This window comes from Salvelinus alpinus, chromosome 10, assembly GCF_045679555.1.
Source record: "Salvelinus alpinus chromosome 10, SLU_Salpinus.1, whole genome shotgun sequence".
Taxonomy (NCBI): domain Eukaryota; kingdom Metazoa; phylum Chordata; class Actinopteri; order Salmoniformes; family Salmonidae; genus Salvelinus; species Salvelinus alpinus.
Window position 1 is genome coordinate 18552115 of NC_092095.1, and position 18921 is coordinate 18571035.

The 18921-nt window shown below is 46.2% G+C and overlaps 2 protein-coding genes across 3 annotated transcripts in view; both read left to right on the forward strand.

Annotated features, from left to right (window-relative positions):
• LOC139531630 (D(3) dopamine receptor-like) overlaps window positions 1-3789 on the forward strand; it is a 37643-nt gene extending 33854 nt beyond the window's left edge. For both annotated transcript variants that reach the window (XM_071328257.1, XM_071328258.1), the window contains exon 8: window positions 2073-3789. In XM_071328257.1, the coding sequence (XP_071184358.1) occupies window positions 2073-2269 (197 nt within the window). In that variant the 3' untranslated portion in view covers window positions 2270-3789. The remainder of the gene's footprint in view (window positions 1-2072) is intronic.
• Window positions 3790-14006: 10217 nt separating this feature from the next.
• On the forward strand, window positions 14007-17628 carry LOC139531631 (piggyBac transposable element-derived protein 4-like). Its single transcript, XM_071328260.1, has 2 exons — window positions 14007-14319; window positions 14806-17628. The coding sequence occupies exons 1-2, from the start codon at window positions 14135-14137 to the stop codon at window positions 16508-16510; spliced, it is 1890 nt and encodes a 629-aa protein (XP_071184361.1). The 5' UTR covers window positions 14007-14134; the 3' UTR covers window positions 16511-17628.
• The last annotated feature ends 1293 nt before the right edge of the window (window positions 17629-18921 follow it).

Below are 18921 nucleotides of genomic sequence, written 5' to 3' on the forward strand. Positions count from 1 at the left end.
CCCCTCTACCCTCTAACCACTCCCTCCCCCCACCCCTCTACCCCCCCTCTACCCTCTAACCACTCCCCCCTACCCTCTAACCACTCCCTCCCCCCACCCCTCTACCCCCCCTCTACCCTCTAACCACTCCCCCCAACCCTCTAACCACTCCCTCCCCCACCCCTCTACCCCCCCCCCTCTACCCTCTAACCACTCCCCCCAACCCTCTAACCACTCCCTCCCCCCACCCCTCTACCCCCCCTCTACCCTCTAACCACTCCCCCCAACCCTCTACCCTCTCTACCCTCTAACCACTCCCCCCAACCCTCTAACCACTCCCTCCCCCCACCCCTCTACCCCCCCTCTACCCTCTAACCACTCCCCCCAACCCTCTACCCTCTCTACCCTCTAACCACTCCCTCCCCCCACCCCTCTACCCTCTAACCACTCCCCCCAACCCTCTAACCACTCCCTCCCCCCACCCCTCTACCCCCCCTCTACCCTCTAACCACTCCCCCCAACCCTCTACCCTCTCTACCCTCTAACCACTCCCTCCTCCCACCCCTCTACCCCCCCTCTACTCTCTAAGCACACCCTCCCCCCACCCATCTACCCTCTAACCACTCCCTCCCCCCACCCCTCTACCCCCCCTCTACCCTCTAAGCACACACTCCCCCCACCCATCTACTCTCTAAGCACACCCTCCCCCCACCCCTCTACTCTCTAAGCACTCCCTCCTCCCACCCCTCTACCCCCCCTCTACTCTCTAAGCACACCCTCCCCCCACCCATCTACCCTCTAAGTACTCCCTCCCCCCACCCCTCTACCCCCCCCTCTACCCTCTAAGCACACACTCCCCCCACCCCTCTAAGTACTCCCTCCCCCCACCCATCTACCCTCTAAGTACTCCCTCCCCCCACCCATCTACCCTCTAAGTACAGGATAGGATCTCGCTAGCTCGTGCTTGGCTCTGCCCACCTCCTTGCTTATTTTGCACACTATGACTCATTTGTTGCCACTGGAAATGACAGGCTGTGGTCTATCTTGGTTTACTTATACAAATCTTTGCCTCAACCATCTAAGAACCCCCCCCCAACCCTCTACACTCTAAGAACTCCTGTGGATCTGAAACTATGAGAAGGTGTAAGTGAGCCAAGTACTACACCGCTTAAATCTATCTGACTCTTCAAAATCTACAGATATCATATCTTAATTTGATCACTCTGTTGTTGCTAAGAAATGTCCTGCGCAGCAGAAAATTCAAATGAGCCTCGTGATTGACATAAATTCACTGAAAACCTGCAGTTCTCTTTCTCTCTCGCTCAAATGCTGAAGCACCAAGCAGAATAAATGTCCTGCTACTGTAGGTTCTACTACTGCGACATTCAAATGTATTTAAAAAAAAATCTCAAAAGCAGCCATACACATCAACAACTGTCCTTTCATATAACTTAATAACACAAGATAGATATTGGTCTCCATTACGACATACAAGTGTATTTGAAATGCAGCCTCAAGCTACAACTGAAATATAGCTTAGTGTAGGCTATCAAAACAAATGTCCCATTTTAAATGATCACTTTTATGAGAATAATCAAATCCTCCTGCTGCAGGATTATTTTACTCCTGTGACAAAACGGGTCAAATTAAGATCCTACATAACATAACATAATAGGGGTATTGATCTACTTGGAATTCTGCTAGGGTGTTGAAGTTGATGTGTGTTAAAACGTATTATTATTATTATTGTTACTAATGTACTCCCTCCCTCTCTCTTTTACTTTTACCCTTTCACTGCCTCGCTTTATCTCGCTTTCCATCTCACACTTGATCTCTTGTTCTGTCTCCCCCTCTCTCTCCCGCCGTCATGCTCTCTCTCTCTCTCTCTCTCTCTCTCTCTCTCTCTCTCTCTCTCTCTCTCTCTCTCTCTCTCTCTCTCTCTCTCTCTCTCTCTCTCTCTCTCTCTCTCTCTCTCTCTCTCTCTCTCTCTCTCTCTCTCTCTCCATCATGCTCCCTCTCTCTCTCCCCCTCTGTCACACTTGATCTCTTGTTCTCTCCCCCTCTCTCCATCCTTCTCTCGTTCCATCTTCCAGGGGTGTTCCTGATCTGCTGGCTGCCGTTCTTCGTGACTCACATCCTGAACACCCACTGCAGGACGTGTCGTATTCCCCCGGAGCTCTACAGTGCCTTCACCTGGCTGGGCTACGTCAACAGCGCCCTCAACCCCGTCATATACACCACCTTCAACATCGAATTCAGACGCGCCTTCATCAAGATCCTCAGCTGCTGAGAACACCATGGTCCACCATGACCGGGTCATAGCCATGCTCCTGACCTGTACTGGACTGGACCTTGGGCCCGGCATACCTGAGTATGGATAAGATGCATGAGCCATGGCCTCAGCCTGAGTACCCATTATCAGGGCAATGACTGTCCTTTATCGAGATCATTGTCAGGCCAGGGTTCTGAGCTGTACTGGACCTCAGGCCAGCCACACCTGAGCATGGATACTGCACTTGAGCCATGGATACATGAGCCATGACCGTCCATCTTCAGGGTCAATGACTCGTCTTCATTGAAACCATCTCCTGACGAGAGGATAGGTCCATAATGACCATGTCTGACCATTCTCTTCCACTGGACCTCCCAGCACACTGGTCCTCTCAGCACACTGGACCTCCCGGCACACTGGTCCTCTCAGCACACTGGTCCTCTCAGCACACTGGTCCTCTCAGCACACTGGACCTCCCAGCACACTGGACCTCTCAGCACACTGGACCTCTCAGCACACTGGTCCTCTCAGCACACTGGTCCTCTCGGCACACTGGTCCTCTCAGCACACTGGTCCTCCCAGCACACTGGTCCTCTCAGCACACTGGTCCTCCCGGCACACTGGACCTCCCGGGACACTGGTCCTCTCGGCACACTGATCCTCTCGGCACACTGGTCCTCTCGGCACACTGATCCTCTCGGCACACTGATCCTCTCGGCACACTGATCCTCTCAGCACACTGGACCTCCCAGCACACTGGTCCTCCCGGCACACTGGACCTCCCGGGACACTGGTCCTCTCGGCACACTGATCCTCTCGGCACACTGGTCCTCTCGGCACACTGATCCTCTCGGCACACTGATCCTCTCGGCACACTGATCCTCTCGGCACACTGGACCTCCCGGCACACTGGTCCTCCCGGCACACTGGACCTCCCGGGACACTGGTCCTCTCGGCACACTGATCCTCTCGGCACACTGATCCTCTCGGCACACTGATCCTCTCAGCACACTGGTCCTCTCAGCACACTGGACCTCTCAGCACACTGGACCTCTCAGCACACTGGACCTCCCAGCACACTGGTCCTCTCAGCACACTGGACCTCTCAGCACACTGGACCTCTCAGCACACTGATCCTCTCAGCACACTGATCCTCTCAGCACACTGATCCTCTCAGCACACTGGACCTCTCAGCACACTGGTCCTCTCAGCACACTGATCCTCTCAGCACACTGATCCTCTCAGCACACTGGACCTCTCAGCACACTGATCCTCTCAGCACACTGATCCTCTCAGCACACTGATCCTCTCAGCACACTGGACCTCTCAGCACACTGATCCTCTCAGCACACTGATCCTCCCGGCACACTGGACCTCCCAGCACACTGGTCCTCTCAGCGAACTGGACCTCTCAGCACACTGATCCTCCCGGCACACTGGACCTCCCAGCACACTGGTCCTCTCAGCACACTGGACCTCTCAGCACACTGATCCTCTCAGCACACTGATCCTCCCGGCACACTGGACCTCCCAGCACACTGGACCTCTCAGCACACTGGACCTCTCAGCACACTGGACCTCTCAGCACACTGATCCTCTCGGCACACTGATCCTCCCGGCACACTGGACCTCCCAGCACACTGGTCCTCTCAGCACACTGGTCCTCTCAGCACACTGGTCCTCTCAGCACACTGGACCTCTCAGCACACTGGACCTCTCAGCACACTGGACCTCTCAGCACACTGGACCTCCCAGCACACTGGACCTCTCAGCACACTGGACCTCTCAGCACACTGGTCCTCTCAGCACACTGGTCCTCCCAGCACACTGGACCTCCCGGGACACTGGTCCTCCCGGGACACTGGTCCTCTCGGCACACTGGTCCTCTCGGTACACTGGTCCTCTCGGTACACTGATCCTCTCGGCACACTGATCCTCTCAGCACACTGGACCTCCCGGCACACTGGACCTCCCAGCACACTGGACCTCCCAGCACACTGGTCCTCTCAGCACACTGGACCTCCCAGCACACTGGACCTCCCAGCACACTGGTCCTCTCAGCACACTGGACCTCTCAGCACACTGGTCCTCTCAGCACACTGGACCTCTCAGCACACTGGACCTCTCAGCACACTGGACCTCTCAGCACACTGGAGCACATCTGAGCAAGGACTCTCTGGCTGCCTCCTGACAGTACCTCAGGCCCAGCACACCTGAGCTGAACTACAAGTACTGCATCTGGCTTGGCTGCCAGTTGACTGGGAAAGGACCTGCTCCACCTGTGTTATACTGTACACAGGGGGCAGGAGACATGAAGGGAGGGGATGGGAGCGAAATTCAAACCATAAAAAGGACTGCTACAGTACTGATGATTCAGAGATGGAAAAAATACTTTTTAAATTTGGACAATTAAAATAAGTGTTCTGCCAATCTATATGGCACAGCAGCTGGACACAATGTACAGCCATCAAAAAGAACCTGAATGTACTCACGGTTTGCTCTTGCCTAATGCGATCTTTGTTTCAGGAAACAAGGGATTATACTCTGTCCTGGTTTTGGTGTTTTAGACATTTGTTGGATCAAATATAACGCTAGTTTAACTGGTGACGTATGAAGAAAGACCTTCACTAATAGTCAGCTACACAGATCAGACCACAGTCACAATCCTCCGTTTGATGATGCCTGGAACAGTGTAATGACCAATCATCTATACTGGCCACCAGAGGCCACTTATGCCGACGTCATGTGTCAATCAACACCACAGGGTCTTGCCTCAGTGGATATGAGTCTACAACTCCTAACGCAATCACAGATACAGCGTGCCTCCCGAATGGCCCCCTCTTCCCTTTATAGTGCACTACTTTTGACCAGACTTAGGGTGCCATTTGAGACGCAGGCCCTGTTCTATTTCTTACACACTACTCCAGTTGATGACTCACAGCTATTACTGTAGCAAGGGTCATGACTTCACTGTCATTTGTTCAAATGGTCACTGAGGTTATTGGGCCATTATATATTCAGAGCAGCAGTATTTACTGTTACTAGTGACATCGTCCACCCCTCTTCCAACAGTCACCCGCCACTGCATGTGTGTCAACGTTATCAGGCTGTTTTATATTTCAGTCGCTTAAAGGCTCCGTCCATCTGAATCACTATGAAGACCTTTTATATCTGTGGATGTGGGAGATGTTTGGATCGCTGTTGGAGTCGTTTAAGTCGATGTGAACACTGTACAAGAAATTGACAAGGCTTCAGTGCAGAGGTGTCAAACTCATTTTGCCCTGGGGGCCACATTCAGTCTTTAACGAGGTCCAGAGGGCTATATTTGGTTATTTGGTTACATTTCCTTGCCCTCAAAATTTGCAGAACATAGTCCTCTATCCATCGTTTATTTTCGATGCTCCCTAACTGTCTAGCTTTCATTTCAGTGATTAATAGCGACCTGGAAAGTTCCTTTAATAGTGGTGTCCTCAAGGGGGCGGGGCTTTGTGGTGCCAGCGAATCGGACACGGGTGTGAATGGCGAAGTGGGCGGGGCTGTAATGGATAGGAAAAGCTTCTCTGTGTTGTGGTAAATAAAAGCTAAATGAAGCACTTCTCATGGGCTGCTTGTCATCTGTCCACACACACACACACACACACACACACACACACACACACACACACACACACACACACACACACACACACACACACACACAGACACACACGAGAGAGAGAGATGTTTGGATCGCTGAAAAGATTTGGCATGGGCCCTCAAATCCTCAAAAAGTTCTACAGCTGCATCATTGAGAGCATCTTGACTGGCTGCATCACCGCTTGCTATGGAAACTGCTTGGCATCTGACCACAACAGAGGGTAGTGCGTACGGCCCAGTACATCACTTTGGCCGAGCTACCTGCCATCCAGAACCTCGATACCAGGCAGTGTCAGAGGAAGGCCCTAAAAATGGTCAACGACTCAGTCAGACTGTTCTCTCTGCTACCGCATGGCAAGCGGCACCAAGTCTGGAACAAACAGGACCCTGAACAGCTTCTTCCCGCTAGCCATAAGACTGATCAATAGTTAGTTAAATAGTTACCAAATAGCCACCCAGACTATCTGCATTGACCCTTTTTGCACTAACTCTTTTTGACTCACATACACTGCTGCTACTGTTTATTATCTGTCACTTTATTCCTAGTTAAATGTACATATCTACCTCAATGACACTCATCCAAGATGGTATAGCAGTCAGACGTCCTTTGTCCTCGTCGTGTCCCGTGTATATACAGTATATATTTACATATTTTCTTCGCATATCTTTTTATATATATTTTTTTCTTTCTAAAAACTCAACTTCAAAACACTCTCCTGCAACCCGCCTCACCAATAAACAAATATATATATTTTTCACCTCAAATCTGAAATCCACAACAGAAGCTAGCCAGAAGCTAGCCAGTCTACCAGAAACGCACGAGGTGGCTAAAAACAGACCTCCATCCTCTGCCAGCTTGCTACCCATGGCCCGGCTAGCTGTCTGAATCGCCGTGACCCCAACAAACCTCACTACTCACTGGACCCTTATGATCACTCGGCTAAGCATGCCGCTCCTTAATGTCAATATGCTTTGTCCATTGCTGTTCTGGTTAGTGTTTATTGGCTTTTTTCACTGTAGAGCCTCTAGCCCTGCTCATTATACCTTATCCAACCTTTCAGTTCCACCACCCACACATGCGATGACATCACCTGGTTTCAATGATGTTTCTAGAGACAATATCTCTCTCATCATCACTCAATGCCTATGTTTACCTCCACTGTATTCACATCCTACCATACCTTTGTCTGTACATTATACCGTGAAGCTATTTTATCGCCCCCAGAAACCTGCTCTTTTTACTCTCTGTTCCGGACGTTCTAGACGACCGATTCTCATAGCTTTTAGCCGTACCCTTATCCTACTCCTCCTCTGTTCCTCTGGTGATGTAGAGGTGAATCCAGGCCCTGCAGTGCCTAGCTCCACTCCTATTCCCAGGCGCTCTCTTTTGATGACTTCTGTAACCGTAATAGCCTTGGTTTCATGCATGTTAACATTAGAAGCCTCCTCCCTAAGTTTGTTTTATTCACTGCTTTAGCACACTCTGCCAACCCGGATGTCCTAGCCATGTCTGAATCCTGGCTTAGGAAGACCACCAAAAACTCTGAAATCTCCATCCCTAACTACAACATTTTCAGACAAGATAGAACGGCCAAAGGGGGTGGTGTTGCAATCTACTGCAGAGATAGCCTGCAGAGTTCTGTCCTACTATCCAGGTCTGTACCCAAACAATTTGAACTTCTACTTTTAAAAACCCACCTCTCTAAAAACAAGTCTCTTACCGTTGCCACCTGCTATAGACCACCCTTTGTGAACTGATTGACCCCCATCTATCTTCAGAGCTTGTGCTGCTAGGTGACCTAAACTGGAACATGCTTAACACCCCAGCCATCCTACAATCTAAGCTTGATGCCCTCAATCTCACACAAATTATTAATGAACCTACCAGGTACCACCCAAAAACTGTAAACATAGATATCAACCTAACCAACTTGCCCTCTAAATACACCTCTGCTGTTTTCAACCAAGATCTCAGCGATCACTGCGTCATTGCCTGCATCCGTAATGGGTCAGCGGTCAAACGACCTCCACTCATCACTGTCAAACGCTCCCTGAAACACTTCAGCGAGCAGGCCTTTCTAATCGACCTGGCCCGGGTATCCTGGAAGGATTTTGATCTCATCCCGTCAGTAGAGGATGCCTGGTTATTAAAAAAAAAAGCCTTCCTCACCATCTTAAATAAGCATGCCCCATTCAAGAAATTTAGAACCAGGAACAGATATAGATAGCCCTTGGTTCTCTCCAGACCTGACTGCCCTTAACCATCACAAAAACATCCTATGGCATTCTGCATTAGCATCAAACAGCCCCCGTGATATGCAACTTTTCAGGGAAGTTAGAAACCAATATACACAGGCAGTTAGAAAAGCCAAGGCTAGCTTTTTCAAGCAGAAATTTGCTTCCTGCAACACAAACTCAAAAAAGTTCTGGGACACTGTAAAGTTCATGGAGAATAAGAACACCTCCTCCCAGCTGCCCACTGCACTGAGGATAGGAAACTCTGTCACCACCGATAAATCCACTATATTTGAGAATTTCAATAAGCATTTTTCTACAGCTGGCCATGCTTTCCACCTGGCTACCCCTACCCCGGTCAACAGCACTGCACCCCCCACAGCAACTCGCCCAAGCCTTCCCCATTTCTCCTTCTCCCAAATCCAGTCAGCTGATGTTCTGAAAGAGCTGCAAAATCTGGACCCCTACAAATCAGCCGGGCTAGACAATCTGGACCCTTTCTTTCTAAAATGATCTGCCGAAATTGTTGCAACCCCTATTACTATCCTGTTCAACCTCTCTTTCGTGTCGTCTGAGATTCCCAAAGATTGGAAAGCAGCTGCGGTCATCCCCCTCTTCAATGTGGGGGACACTCTTGACCCAAACTGCTACAGACCTATACCTATCCTACCTGCCTTTCTAAGGTCTTCGAAAGCAAAGTCAACAACAGATTACCGACCATTTCGAATCCCACCGCACCTTCTCCGCTATGCAATCTGGTTTCAGGGCTGGTCATGGGTGCACTTCAGCCACGCTCAAGGTCCTAAACGATATCTTAACCGCCATCGATAAGAAACAATACTGTGCACCCGTATTCATTGACCTGGCCAAGGCTTTCGACTCTGTCAATCACCACATCCTCATCGGCAGACTCGACAGCCTTGGTTTCTCAAATGATTGCCTCGCCTGGTACACAAACTACTTCTCTGATAGAGTTCAGTGTGTCAAATCGGAGGGCCTGTTGTCCGGGCCTCTGGCAGTCTCTATGGGGGTGCCACAGGGTTCAATTATTGGGCCGACTCTCTTCTCTGTATACATCAATGATGTCGCTCTTGCTGCTGGTGAGTCTCTGATCCACCTCTACGCAGACGACACCATTCTGTATACTTCTGGCCCTTCTTTGGACACTGTGTTAACAACCCTCCAGACGAGCTTCAATGCCATACAACTCTCCTTCCGTGGCCTCCAACTGCTCTTAAATACAAGTAAAACTAAATGCATGCTCTTCAACCGATCGCTGCCTGCACCCGCCCGCCCGTCCAGCATCACTACTCTGGACGGTTCTGACTTAGAATATGTGGACAACTACAAATACCTAGGTGTCTGATTAGACTGTAAACTCTCCTTCCAGACTCACATCAAACATCTCCAATCCAAAGTTAAATCCAGAATTGGCTTCCTATTTCACAATAAAGCATCCTTCACTCATGTTGCCCAACATACCCTCATAAAACTGACCATTCTACCGATCCTCGACTTCGGCGATGTCATTTACAAAATAGCCTCCACTACCCTACTCAATAAATTGGATGCAGTCTATCACAGTGCCATCCGTTTTGTCACCAAAGCCCCATATACCACCCACCACTGCGACCTGTACGCTCTCGTTGGCTGGCCCTCACTTCATATTTTTCGCCAAACCCACTGGCTCCAGGTCATCTACAAGACCCTGCTAGGTAAAGTCCCCCCTTATCTCAGCTCGCTGGTCACTATAGCAGCACCCACCTGTAGCACGCACTCCAGCAGGTATATCTCTCTGGTCACCCCCAAAACCAATTCTTCTTTTGGCCGCCTCTCCTTCCAGTTCTCTGCTGCCAATGACTGGAATGAACTACAAAAATCTCTGAAACTGGAAACACTTATCTCCCTCACTAGCTTTAAGCACCAGCTGTCAGAGCAGCTCACAGATTACTGCACCTGTACATAGCCCATCTATAATTTAGCCCAAACAACTACCTCTTCCCCTACTGTATTGATTTATTTATTTTGCTCCTTTGCACCCCATTATTTCTATTTCTACTTTACATATTCTTCCACTGCAAATCTACCATTCCAGTGTTTTACTTGCTATATTGTATTTACTTCGCCACCATGGCCTTTTTTTGCCTTTACCTCCCTTATCTCACCTCATTTGCTTACATTGTATATAGACTTATTTTTCTACTGTATTATTGACTGTATGTTTGTTTTACTCCATGTGTAACTCTGTGTTGTTGTATGTGTCGAACTGCTTTGCTTTATCTTGGCCAGGTCGCAATTGTAAATGAGAACTTGTTCTCAACTTGCCTACCTGGTTAAATAAAGGTGAAATAAAAAAAAAATGACCTCGTATCCCTGCACATCCTCTCATATAGCCAAGTTATTGTTACTCATTGTGTATTTATTATTACATGTTATTACTTTTCTATTATTTCTCTCTGCATCGTTGGGAAGTAAGCATTTCACTGTTAGTCTACAACTGTTGTTTACGAAGCATGTGAAGAATAAAATTAGATTTGATGTGTGTGTGGAGAGAGATCGTGAGCGGTATGTGTAGTAGGGAGAGGCAGATTGGGATCTGGGGCAGTATCACAGCTGGACCCCAGCTGAGCCCTGCGAGAACCACAGAAACATGTAGAGAGATAGAAAAAAAATGAGATGATAGATGGAGGGCTGAAGATACAAAAGGAGAGGAAATATGAACAGAGCTAAATATATTTACAAAGAGAAAGACAAAGACAAAAGGAAGGAGAGAGCAAGAAAGAAAGAGAAAGAGAGAGAGGCTAGCAGGGGATAGATGGAGAGTGGAGCCAGTCAGTCAGGTGTGTCTCCGTGGAAAGAACACTAGTGACACTTGCTCCACTTAGAGAGATGTGCACCTGTTCCCCTACCACAACCCACACATCACCTCACACCTCAGACTAATTGTGTACGTCTGTGTGTTTGTCTATGCATGTGTGCGTCCGAGAGAGAGAGAGGGAGAGAGAGCATAAAGCAAATTGATGTAATAGAGAGGATGAGACCATATGTGCTTGTGTGTATACATATGCGTATTGATATCTGCATATGGATATCTGCATGTTGATATCTGCATATGGATATCTGCATATGAAAATCTGCATATTGATATCTACATGTTGATATCTACATATGGATATCTGTATACTGATATCTGCATATTGATATGTGCATGTTAATAGCTACATATTGATATCTGCATGTTATCTGTATACTGATATCTGCATGTTGATATCTGCATATTGATATTTGCATGTTATCTGTATACGGATATCTGCAAGTTGATATCTACATATTGATATCTGTATACTGATATCTGCATACTGATATCTGCATATTGATATCTGCATGTTATCTGTATACTGATATCTGCATGTTGATATCTGCATATTGATATCTGCATATTGGTTATCTGTATACTGATATCTGCATGTTGATATCTGCATACTGCTATCTACATATTGATATCTGCATGTTATCTGTATACTGATATCTGCATGTTGATATCTGCATATTGATATCTACATATTGCTATCTGCATGTGTCACGTTCGTTGTATGAGTGAGACCAAGGCGCAGCGTGAGTAGAGTTCCACATATTTTTAATAAACTGAAAACTCTCCAAAACAATAAAGTACAAACGAAACGTGAAGCTATACAAAATAGTCCAGACAGGCAACTAAACATAGTCAAGATCCCACAAACACAAAAGGGAAATGGCTACCTAAATATTATCCCCAATCAGAGACAACGATAAACAGCTGTCTCTGATTGGGAACCATATCAGGCCAACATAGACATACAAAAACCCTAGATGACCCACCCTAGTCACTATCACGCCCCAACCAACACAGAGAAAAAACAGCTTACTATGGTCAGGGCGTGACAGTATGTTGATATCTGCATATTGATATCTGCATGTTATCTGTATACTGAGATCTGCATGTTGATATCTCCATGTTATCTGTATACTGATATCTGCATGTTGATATCTCCATGTTATCTGTATACTGATATCTGCATATTGATATCTCCATGTTATCTGTATACTGATATCTGCATGTTGATATCTGCATATTGATATCTCCATGTTATCTGTATACTGATATCTGCATATTGATATCTCCATGTTATCTGTATACTGATATCTGCATATTGATATCTCCATGTTATCTGTATACTGATATCTGCATATTGATATCTCCATGTTATCTGTATACTGATATCTGCATATTGATATCTCCATGTTATCTGTATACTGATATCTGCATATTGATATCTCCATGTTATCTGTATACTGATATCTGCATATTGATATCTCCATGTTATCTGTATACTGATATCTCCATGTTATCTGTATACTGATATCTGCATGTTGATATCTGCATATTGATATCTCCATGTTATCTGTATACTGATATCTGCATATTGATATCTCCATGTTATCTGTATATTGATATCTGCATATTGATATCTCCATGTTATCTGTATACTGATATCTGCATATTGATATCTCCATGATATCTGTATATTGATATCTCCATGGTGAACAGAACGGCGCCGGAGGGGATGGCTGCCGTTTTACGGGTTCCTAACCAATTGTGATATTTTCTGTGTTTTTTCGCATTGTAACTTCTGTTGTACATAATGTTGCTACTACCTAATCTTATGACCGAAAAGAGGTTCTGGATATCAGAACATCGATTACTCACCTCAAACTGGACAAAGATGTTTTATTTAATGAGTCTTACACAAAGGATATACTGTTTCTCCCGGACCAGGCCCAAATCGCGACATTCACGTGAAGAAAAGACGGAGATACAGGGAGGGGGGGGGGGGGGCAGATCCAGGTGCCTTGTGAGAATTCGTCGGCGAGTGGGTAACCCGCCTCTACCATCCGTTCTATTGGGCAACGTGCAATCACTGGAGAATAAACTGGATGAGCCCCGTTCGAGACTATCCTACCAACGGGACATTAAAAACTGTAATATCTTATGTTTCACTGATAATATACAGTTGACTGGGTTTTCCATGCATCAGCAGGACAGAACAGCTACGTCCGGTAAGATGAAGGGTGGGTGTGTGTGTCTATTTGTCAATAACAGCTGGTGTGCGATGTCCTCTACTTAATACCGATCCCAGATCCGAGTTTGAAAATAGACAACATACGGTGATCGCCACAAATAGTCATATTAAACATTCCTGAAAATAAAAGTGTCTCACATGCTTCAAAAGCCTAGAATCTTGCTAATCCAACTGCGTTGTAAGATTTAAAAAATGATTTACTGCGAAAGAATAGGATGCGATTATCTGAGCTCAGCGCTCCATAAAAAAATACTTTTCAACCAGCACTAGCGTAACATTATCACAGATTGCTTTGAAAGAAATTGTTTACCTGTGAAAATCTTTCTCTGTTTGCAATCCCAAGGCTCATTGTTACACACTGAATGGTCTTTGTTCGGTGAAATCCATTTTTTATAGCCTAACACGAAACATTTTGTGAACGCTTATGTCGTTGAATTTCATGTCATAAAATTTTCGGCAAAACATCGGATGTAAATACACTTACTAAACCTGACGTTATCTAGTCATGTTTGGTTTCCTTGAAATCAACTGTTTGTTTGTAACACAACCAAAAAGATGGGTCATTTTGCGGGACGTATTGATCCGAAAAAAACGATTGGAAGACAATGAGTAACGAGCTCATTGCCCACCAATCATATGACCACTGTCTCTTTGATTGACTGTATTTTAACCCAATGACCACTCATCGTCTTGAAATCTAGCTGGGTAGATAGCCAATGAACAGAGGTAAATGGCACTATCAAATGGTTCTTTGTTTGGAGACGAACTCACACGGTAAACGTTTGCGCAATTGCAGTCTTTGCAATTCGCATTTCAACCAGGAAGGACTGAAAGCGATTACGCACAGCGGTATAGGCAACGTGTATCTTCAGCTGTATTTTTATCCAACATCATGGCGAATAAGTCTGGGAAAGCTAAATCCAAGACTAGATATAGCAATGTAGAGACAATTTTAGAGGAAATTGATTGTGAAAGCGATACAGAAATGTTATCTGAGGAAGATTCTTTTAGTGAACATTCGTTTGATTCTGAAACTGAGGCCTATTTCTTGAATGGAGAGGATATCGTTTTGGACTGGTAAGTTCTTGTCATGCTAATCCCGTTGTTTGAAATTAATAATCTAAAATGTTATTTGTGATTGTTTTTACGTTTTAGTTGCAATATATGAAAATTTTATGAAATGTGTAACGTACACGTAGGCTATTCATTGTGAGTGAGGATACGTTTGTATGTATGTGAACGACCCATAGCCTATGTTTGTGTGTGTGTGTGTGTGTGTGTGTGTGTGTATATATATATATATATATATATATATATATATATATATAAATAAAAATGTATTGGTGTAGAATGTAACAGCCCACCCATACAGCCAGCAGGTGTACTCTATTTTGGCTATATATTATGCTTCAGGGAGCATGGCCCAAAATGGATATGATTTGAAACCACACTGTTTGTTGCCTGTACTCTCTCTATATATAAATACAAATGCATATGTTTATTATACCTGTTGATACAGGGCTCATATGTGAAACTATTCTAACTGAAAATTTTAATTCACAGTGGCACTGATTCCGACTGGGAGCCCCCAGCACCGCCCCCAGCGCCAACTTGTTCATCCAGCCGGACCCCTGCTGTCTCTGGGCCATCTACCGGTTTGAAGGCACCGACAAAGAAGCGGAAGAGGGGAAGTGTGCCACCTGCTAGAGAAGGGACAGAAGGGCGTTGGCACACTGTCCTGGAAGATGATGTGGAGCCACCCCAGCCAACTTTCCGACCGAAAAGGGAGCCAGGACCTCAGGTGAACTCGAGCACAACATACAGCCCCCTTGAGCTTTTTCAGTTGTTTTTCACCCAATCTGTTGTAGGTTCACTCGTGTCTAACACGAATAAGTTTGGGAAGAAGAGGCAGGCAGGCAAAAAGGTAGCATGGAAGCCCGTATCCATGTCAGACTTTTACTGCTACCTTTCACTGGTCATCTACATGGGGCTGGTGAAGCTGAAAAGCCTGACGGACTACTGGAAAACGTCATCACTCTACCAACTGCCTTTCCCCATGACTGTTATGTCCTGCAAAAGGTTTCTGGTTGTTTCACAGGCGCTTTACATCAGTGACCCAAAGGTTGATGAAGAGAATGAGAAGAAGAGAGGCACAGCAACGTTTGATAGACTGTGCAAAATCAAACCTCTCTACTCCAGCATTGTTGAGGCCTGCAAGACCTACTTTCAGCCAGCCCAGAACCTGTCAATCGATGAGAGGATGGTAGCCTCAAAGGCCAGAATTGGCCTCAAACAATACATGCGAAACAAACCAACCAAGTGGGGTTACAAGCTGTTTGTGTTGGCTGATTCTGTGTGTGCATACACATGCAATTTCTTTGTCTATGAGGGGAAGAACACTTGTGCGACTGGTAAGGGACTTAGCTATGACTCTGTAATGGAGTTATTGGATTTTCAACTGCTAGGGAAGGGCTACAAACTGTTTGTGGATAACTTCTACACAAGCCCTACCCTGTTTACAGACCTTAGGAAGCGGGAAGTGTGGGCTTGTGGCACCATTCGCACCAACAGGGTGGGCTTTCCGAAGACGAAGGTGAACGACATGCCTAAGCGGGCTGAGCGGGGGACCATGCGATGGATCCGTGAAGATGGCCTGCTTTTTGTAAAGTGGATGGATACCCGAGAGGTGGTGATGTGTACAACTATTCACAAGTCCTTCAATGGGGATCATGTTGTCCGGCGTCTCAAGGATGGTGCTGGGAATTGGACCACCAAAAATGTCCCCATTCCAACTGCAGTAAAGGACTACAACAAGAGCATGGGAGGTGTGGACCTATCAGATGCGCTGATAGGCTATTACAATGTTCTGCATAAGACAATGAACTGGTACAAGACCTTCTTCTATCATTTCGTCGACATTGCTGTGGTGAATGCATTCATCCTACACAAGGAAATGGCTAAGAGCTGTGGAAAGCCCTTCCTCGCACAGAAAGCCTTCAGAGAGCAGCTCATCAAGGAGCTTGCTGGCTACAGCACCACTGCACCAAGCCCTGTCCCTTCTGCTCCTGCCACAAGTGTTCATCTGCCCAGATATATTTGTGCAGACATGGATGTGCCTAAGGGCCAAAAGGGCACAGCATGGAGGCGTTGCTGTGTTGTTTGCAAGAGGAAGTCCCCCATCACATGCACCACATGCTCGGTGACCCTCTGCTTTACATCAGAAAGAGACTGCTATAGCATCTGGCATCGACAGCAGAATATTGTGTAGAGCTTTGGCAAAGTGGGTGGGGTTATATCCTTCCTGTTTGGCCCTGTCCGGGGGTCTCATCGGATGGGGCCACAGTGTCTCATGACCCCCTCCTGTCTCTGCCTCCAGTATTTATGCTGCAGTAGTTTGTGTCGGGGGGCTAGGGTCAGTTTGTTATATCTGGAGTACTGTTCCTGTCTTATCCGGTGTCCTGTGTGAATTTAAGTATGCTCTCTCTTTCTCTCCTTCTTTCTCTGAGGACCTGAGCCCCAGGACCATGCGTCAGGACCACCTGGCATGATGACTCCTTGCTGTCCCCAGTCCACCCGACCTTGCTGCTGTTCCAGTTTCAACTGTTCTGCCTGCGGCTATGGAACCCTACCTAAACTGTTCATTTTTACTCTTGAGGTGCTGTCCTGTTGCACCCTCTACAACCACTGTGATATCCACCCGGCACAGCCAGAAGAGGACTGGCCACCCCTCATAGCCTGGTTCCTCTCTAGGTTTCTTCCTAGGTTTTGCCTGTCTAGGGAGTTTTTCCTAGCCACCGTGCTTCTACACCTGCATTGCTTGCTGTTTGGGGTTTTAGGCTGGGTTTCTGTACAGCACATTGAGATATTAGCTGATGTAGGAAGGGCTATGTAAATACATTTGATTTGATAGAGGACTGAGGGTATTCCAAATATTGAAAGTGTGTAAATAGTCACCCATGTTATTTTGTAAATGTATATTTATTTATTTGTTCATATTTTTTTCTATAAATTTCCCCCCCCTTTTTTTTTAAATTTATTTTTCATATTTTTTTCTCAATTTTTTGGGGGGGGTGTTAGAATACCATTTTGGTATTTTGTATATAGTTATTTGTTTCAAAATGTATACCTTCACCAATTTGGCCACTTGGCTACTTTTGGGCTACTTGTGTGGGACACCTGGGTGACTTCATGATAAATGTCATGTAGCAACACTCATTTTGGAAGTTATCATTCTGAAACTTTGCACAAGTACTGTTGCCTTATGTTTTCCACTGAAATTGTCCCCATATTCATATCTAAATGTTTGTTTTATCTTGTTCATTTTAAATATGATGATACAACAATTAAAATGAAAAAACGTATGGTTTTTTCATTGTATTATCAAGACCAGATCTATTGTGTTATATTCTCCTACATTCAATTCACATTTACACAAACTTCAGAGTGTTTTCTTTCAAATGGTACCAAGATTATGCATATCCTTGCTCCTGGGCCTGAGCTAGAGACAGTATGTCTTCAGGTGGAAATTGAAAGAGGGGGGTGGGGGTATTTCCAAGAGGTTTAAGGAATTCTCGAGGTATCGCTTGCCTGAGGTAGAGTACCTCATGATAAGCTGTAGACCACACTATCTCCCAAGAGTTTTCATCTATTTTTTTGTAGCCGTCTATTTACCACCACAAACCGATGCTGACACCAAGACCACACTCAACAAGCTGTATAAGGCCATATGCAAACAAGAAAATACTCATCTAGAAGCGGCGCTCCTAGTGGCCAGGGACTTTAATGCAGGCAAATTTAAATCTGTTTCTACCAGCATGTCATGTGCAACCAGAGGGAAAAAAATTCTAGACCACCTTTACTCCACACACAGAGACGCATACAAAGCGCATACAATCTCTTGCCCTCCATTTGACAAATCTGACCATAATTATATCATCCTGATTCCTGCTTACAAGCAAAAACTAAAGCAGGAAGTACCAGTACCAGGAAATGGTCAGATGACGTGGATGCTGCGCTACAGGACTGTTTGATAGCACAGACTGGAATATGTTCCGGGATTCATCCAATGGTATTGAGGAGTATATCACCTCAGTCAAAGGATTCATCAATAAATGCATCGACGACGTCGTCCCCACAGTGACCATACGTGCATATTCCAACCAGACATCTGCCACACTGATCCTCAATATGGGGGCCACTCAGGGGTGCATGCTTAGTTCCCTCCTGTACTCTCTGTTCACCCACGTCTGCGTGGCCAAGCATGACTCCAACAGTAGTATGCCTGATCACCGACAACGGGAGGAGGAGGTCAGAGACCTCTTCCTCAACGTGAGCAAGACAAAGGAGCTGATCGTGGACTACAGGAAAAGGAGGGCTGAACATGGCCCCTATTCACATCAACAGGGCTGTAGTGGAGTGGGTCAAGAGTCTAAAGTTCCTTGGTGTCCACATCACCAACAAACTATCACGGTCCAAACACACCAAGATAGTCATGAAGAGGGCACGACAATGCCTTTTCCCCCTCGGGAGACTAAAAAGATTTGGCATCGGTCCACAGATCCTCAAAAAGTTCCTACAGCTGCACCATTAAGAGCATCCTCGAGAATTACTTAATATTAGACCTCGCATACCAGCTGTTATTGACAAATAGACACACACACCCACCCTTCATCTTACCGG

Bases quoted from the DNA above. Each gene is read 5' to 3' on its own strand.
- LOC139531631 (XM_071328260.1), top strand. From the start codon at position 14,135: ATGGCGAATAAGTCTGGGAAAGCTAAATCCAAGACTAGATATAGCAAT. The intron at 14,320-14,805 runs GTAAGTTCTTGT...TTTAATTCACAG, and splicing joins GAGGATATCGTTTTGGACTG to TGGCACTGATTCCGACTGGG.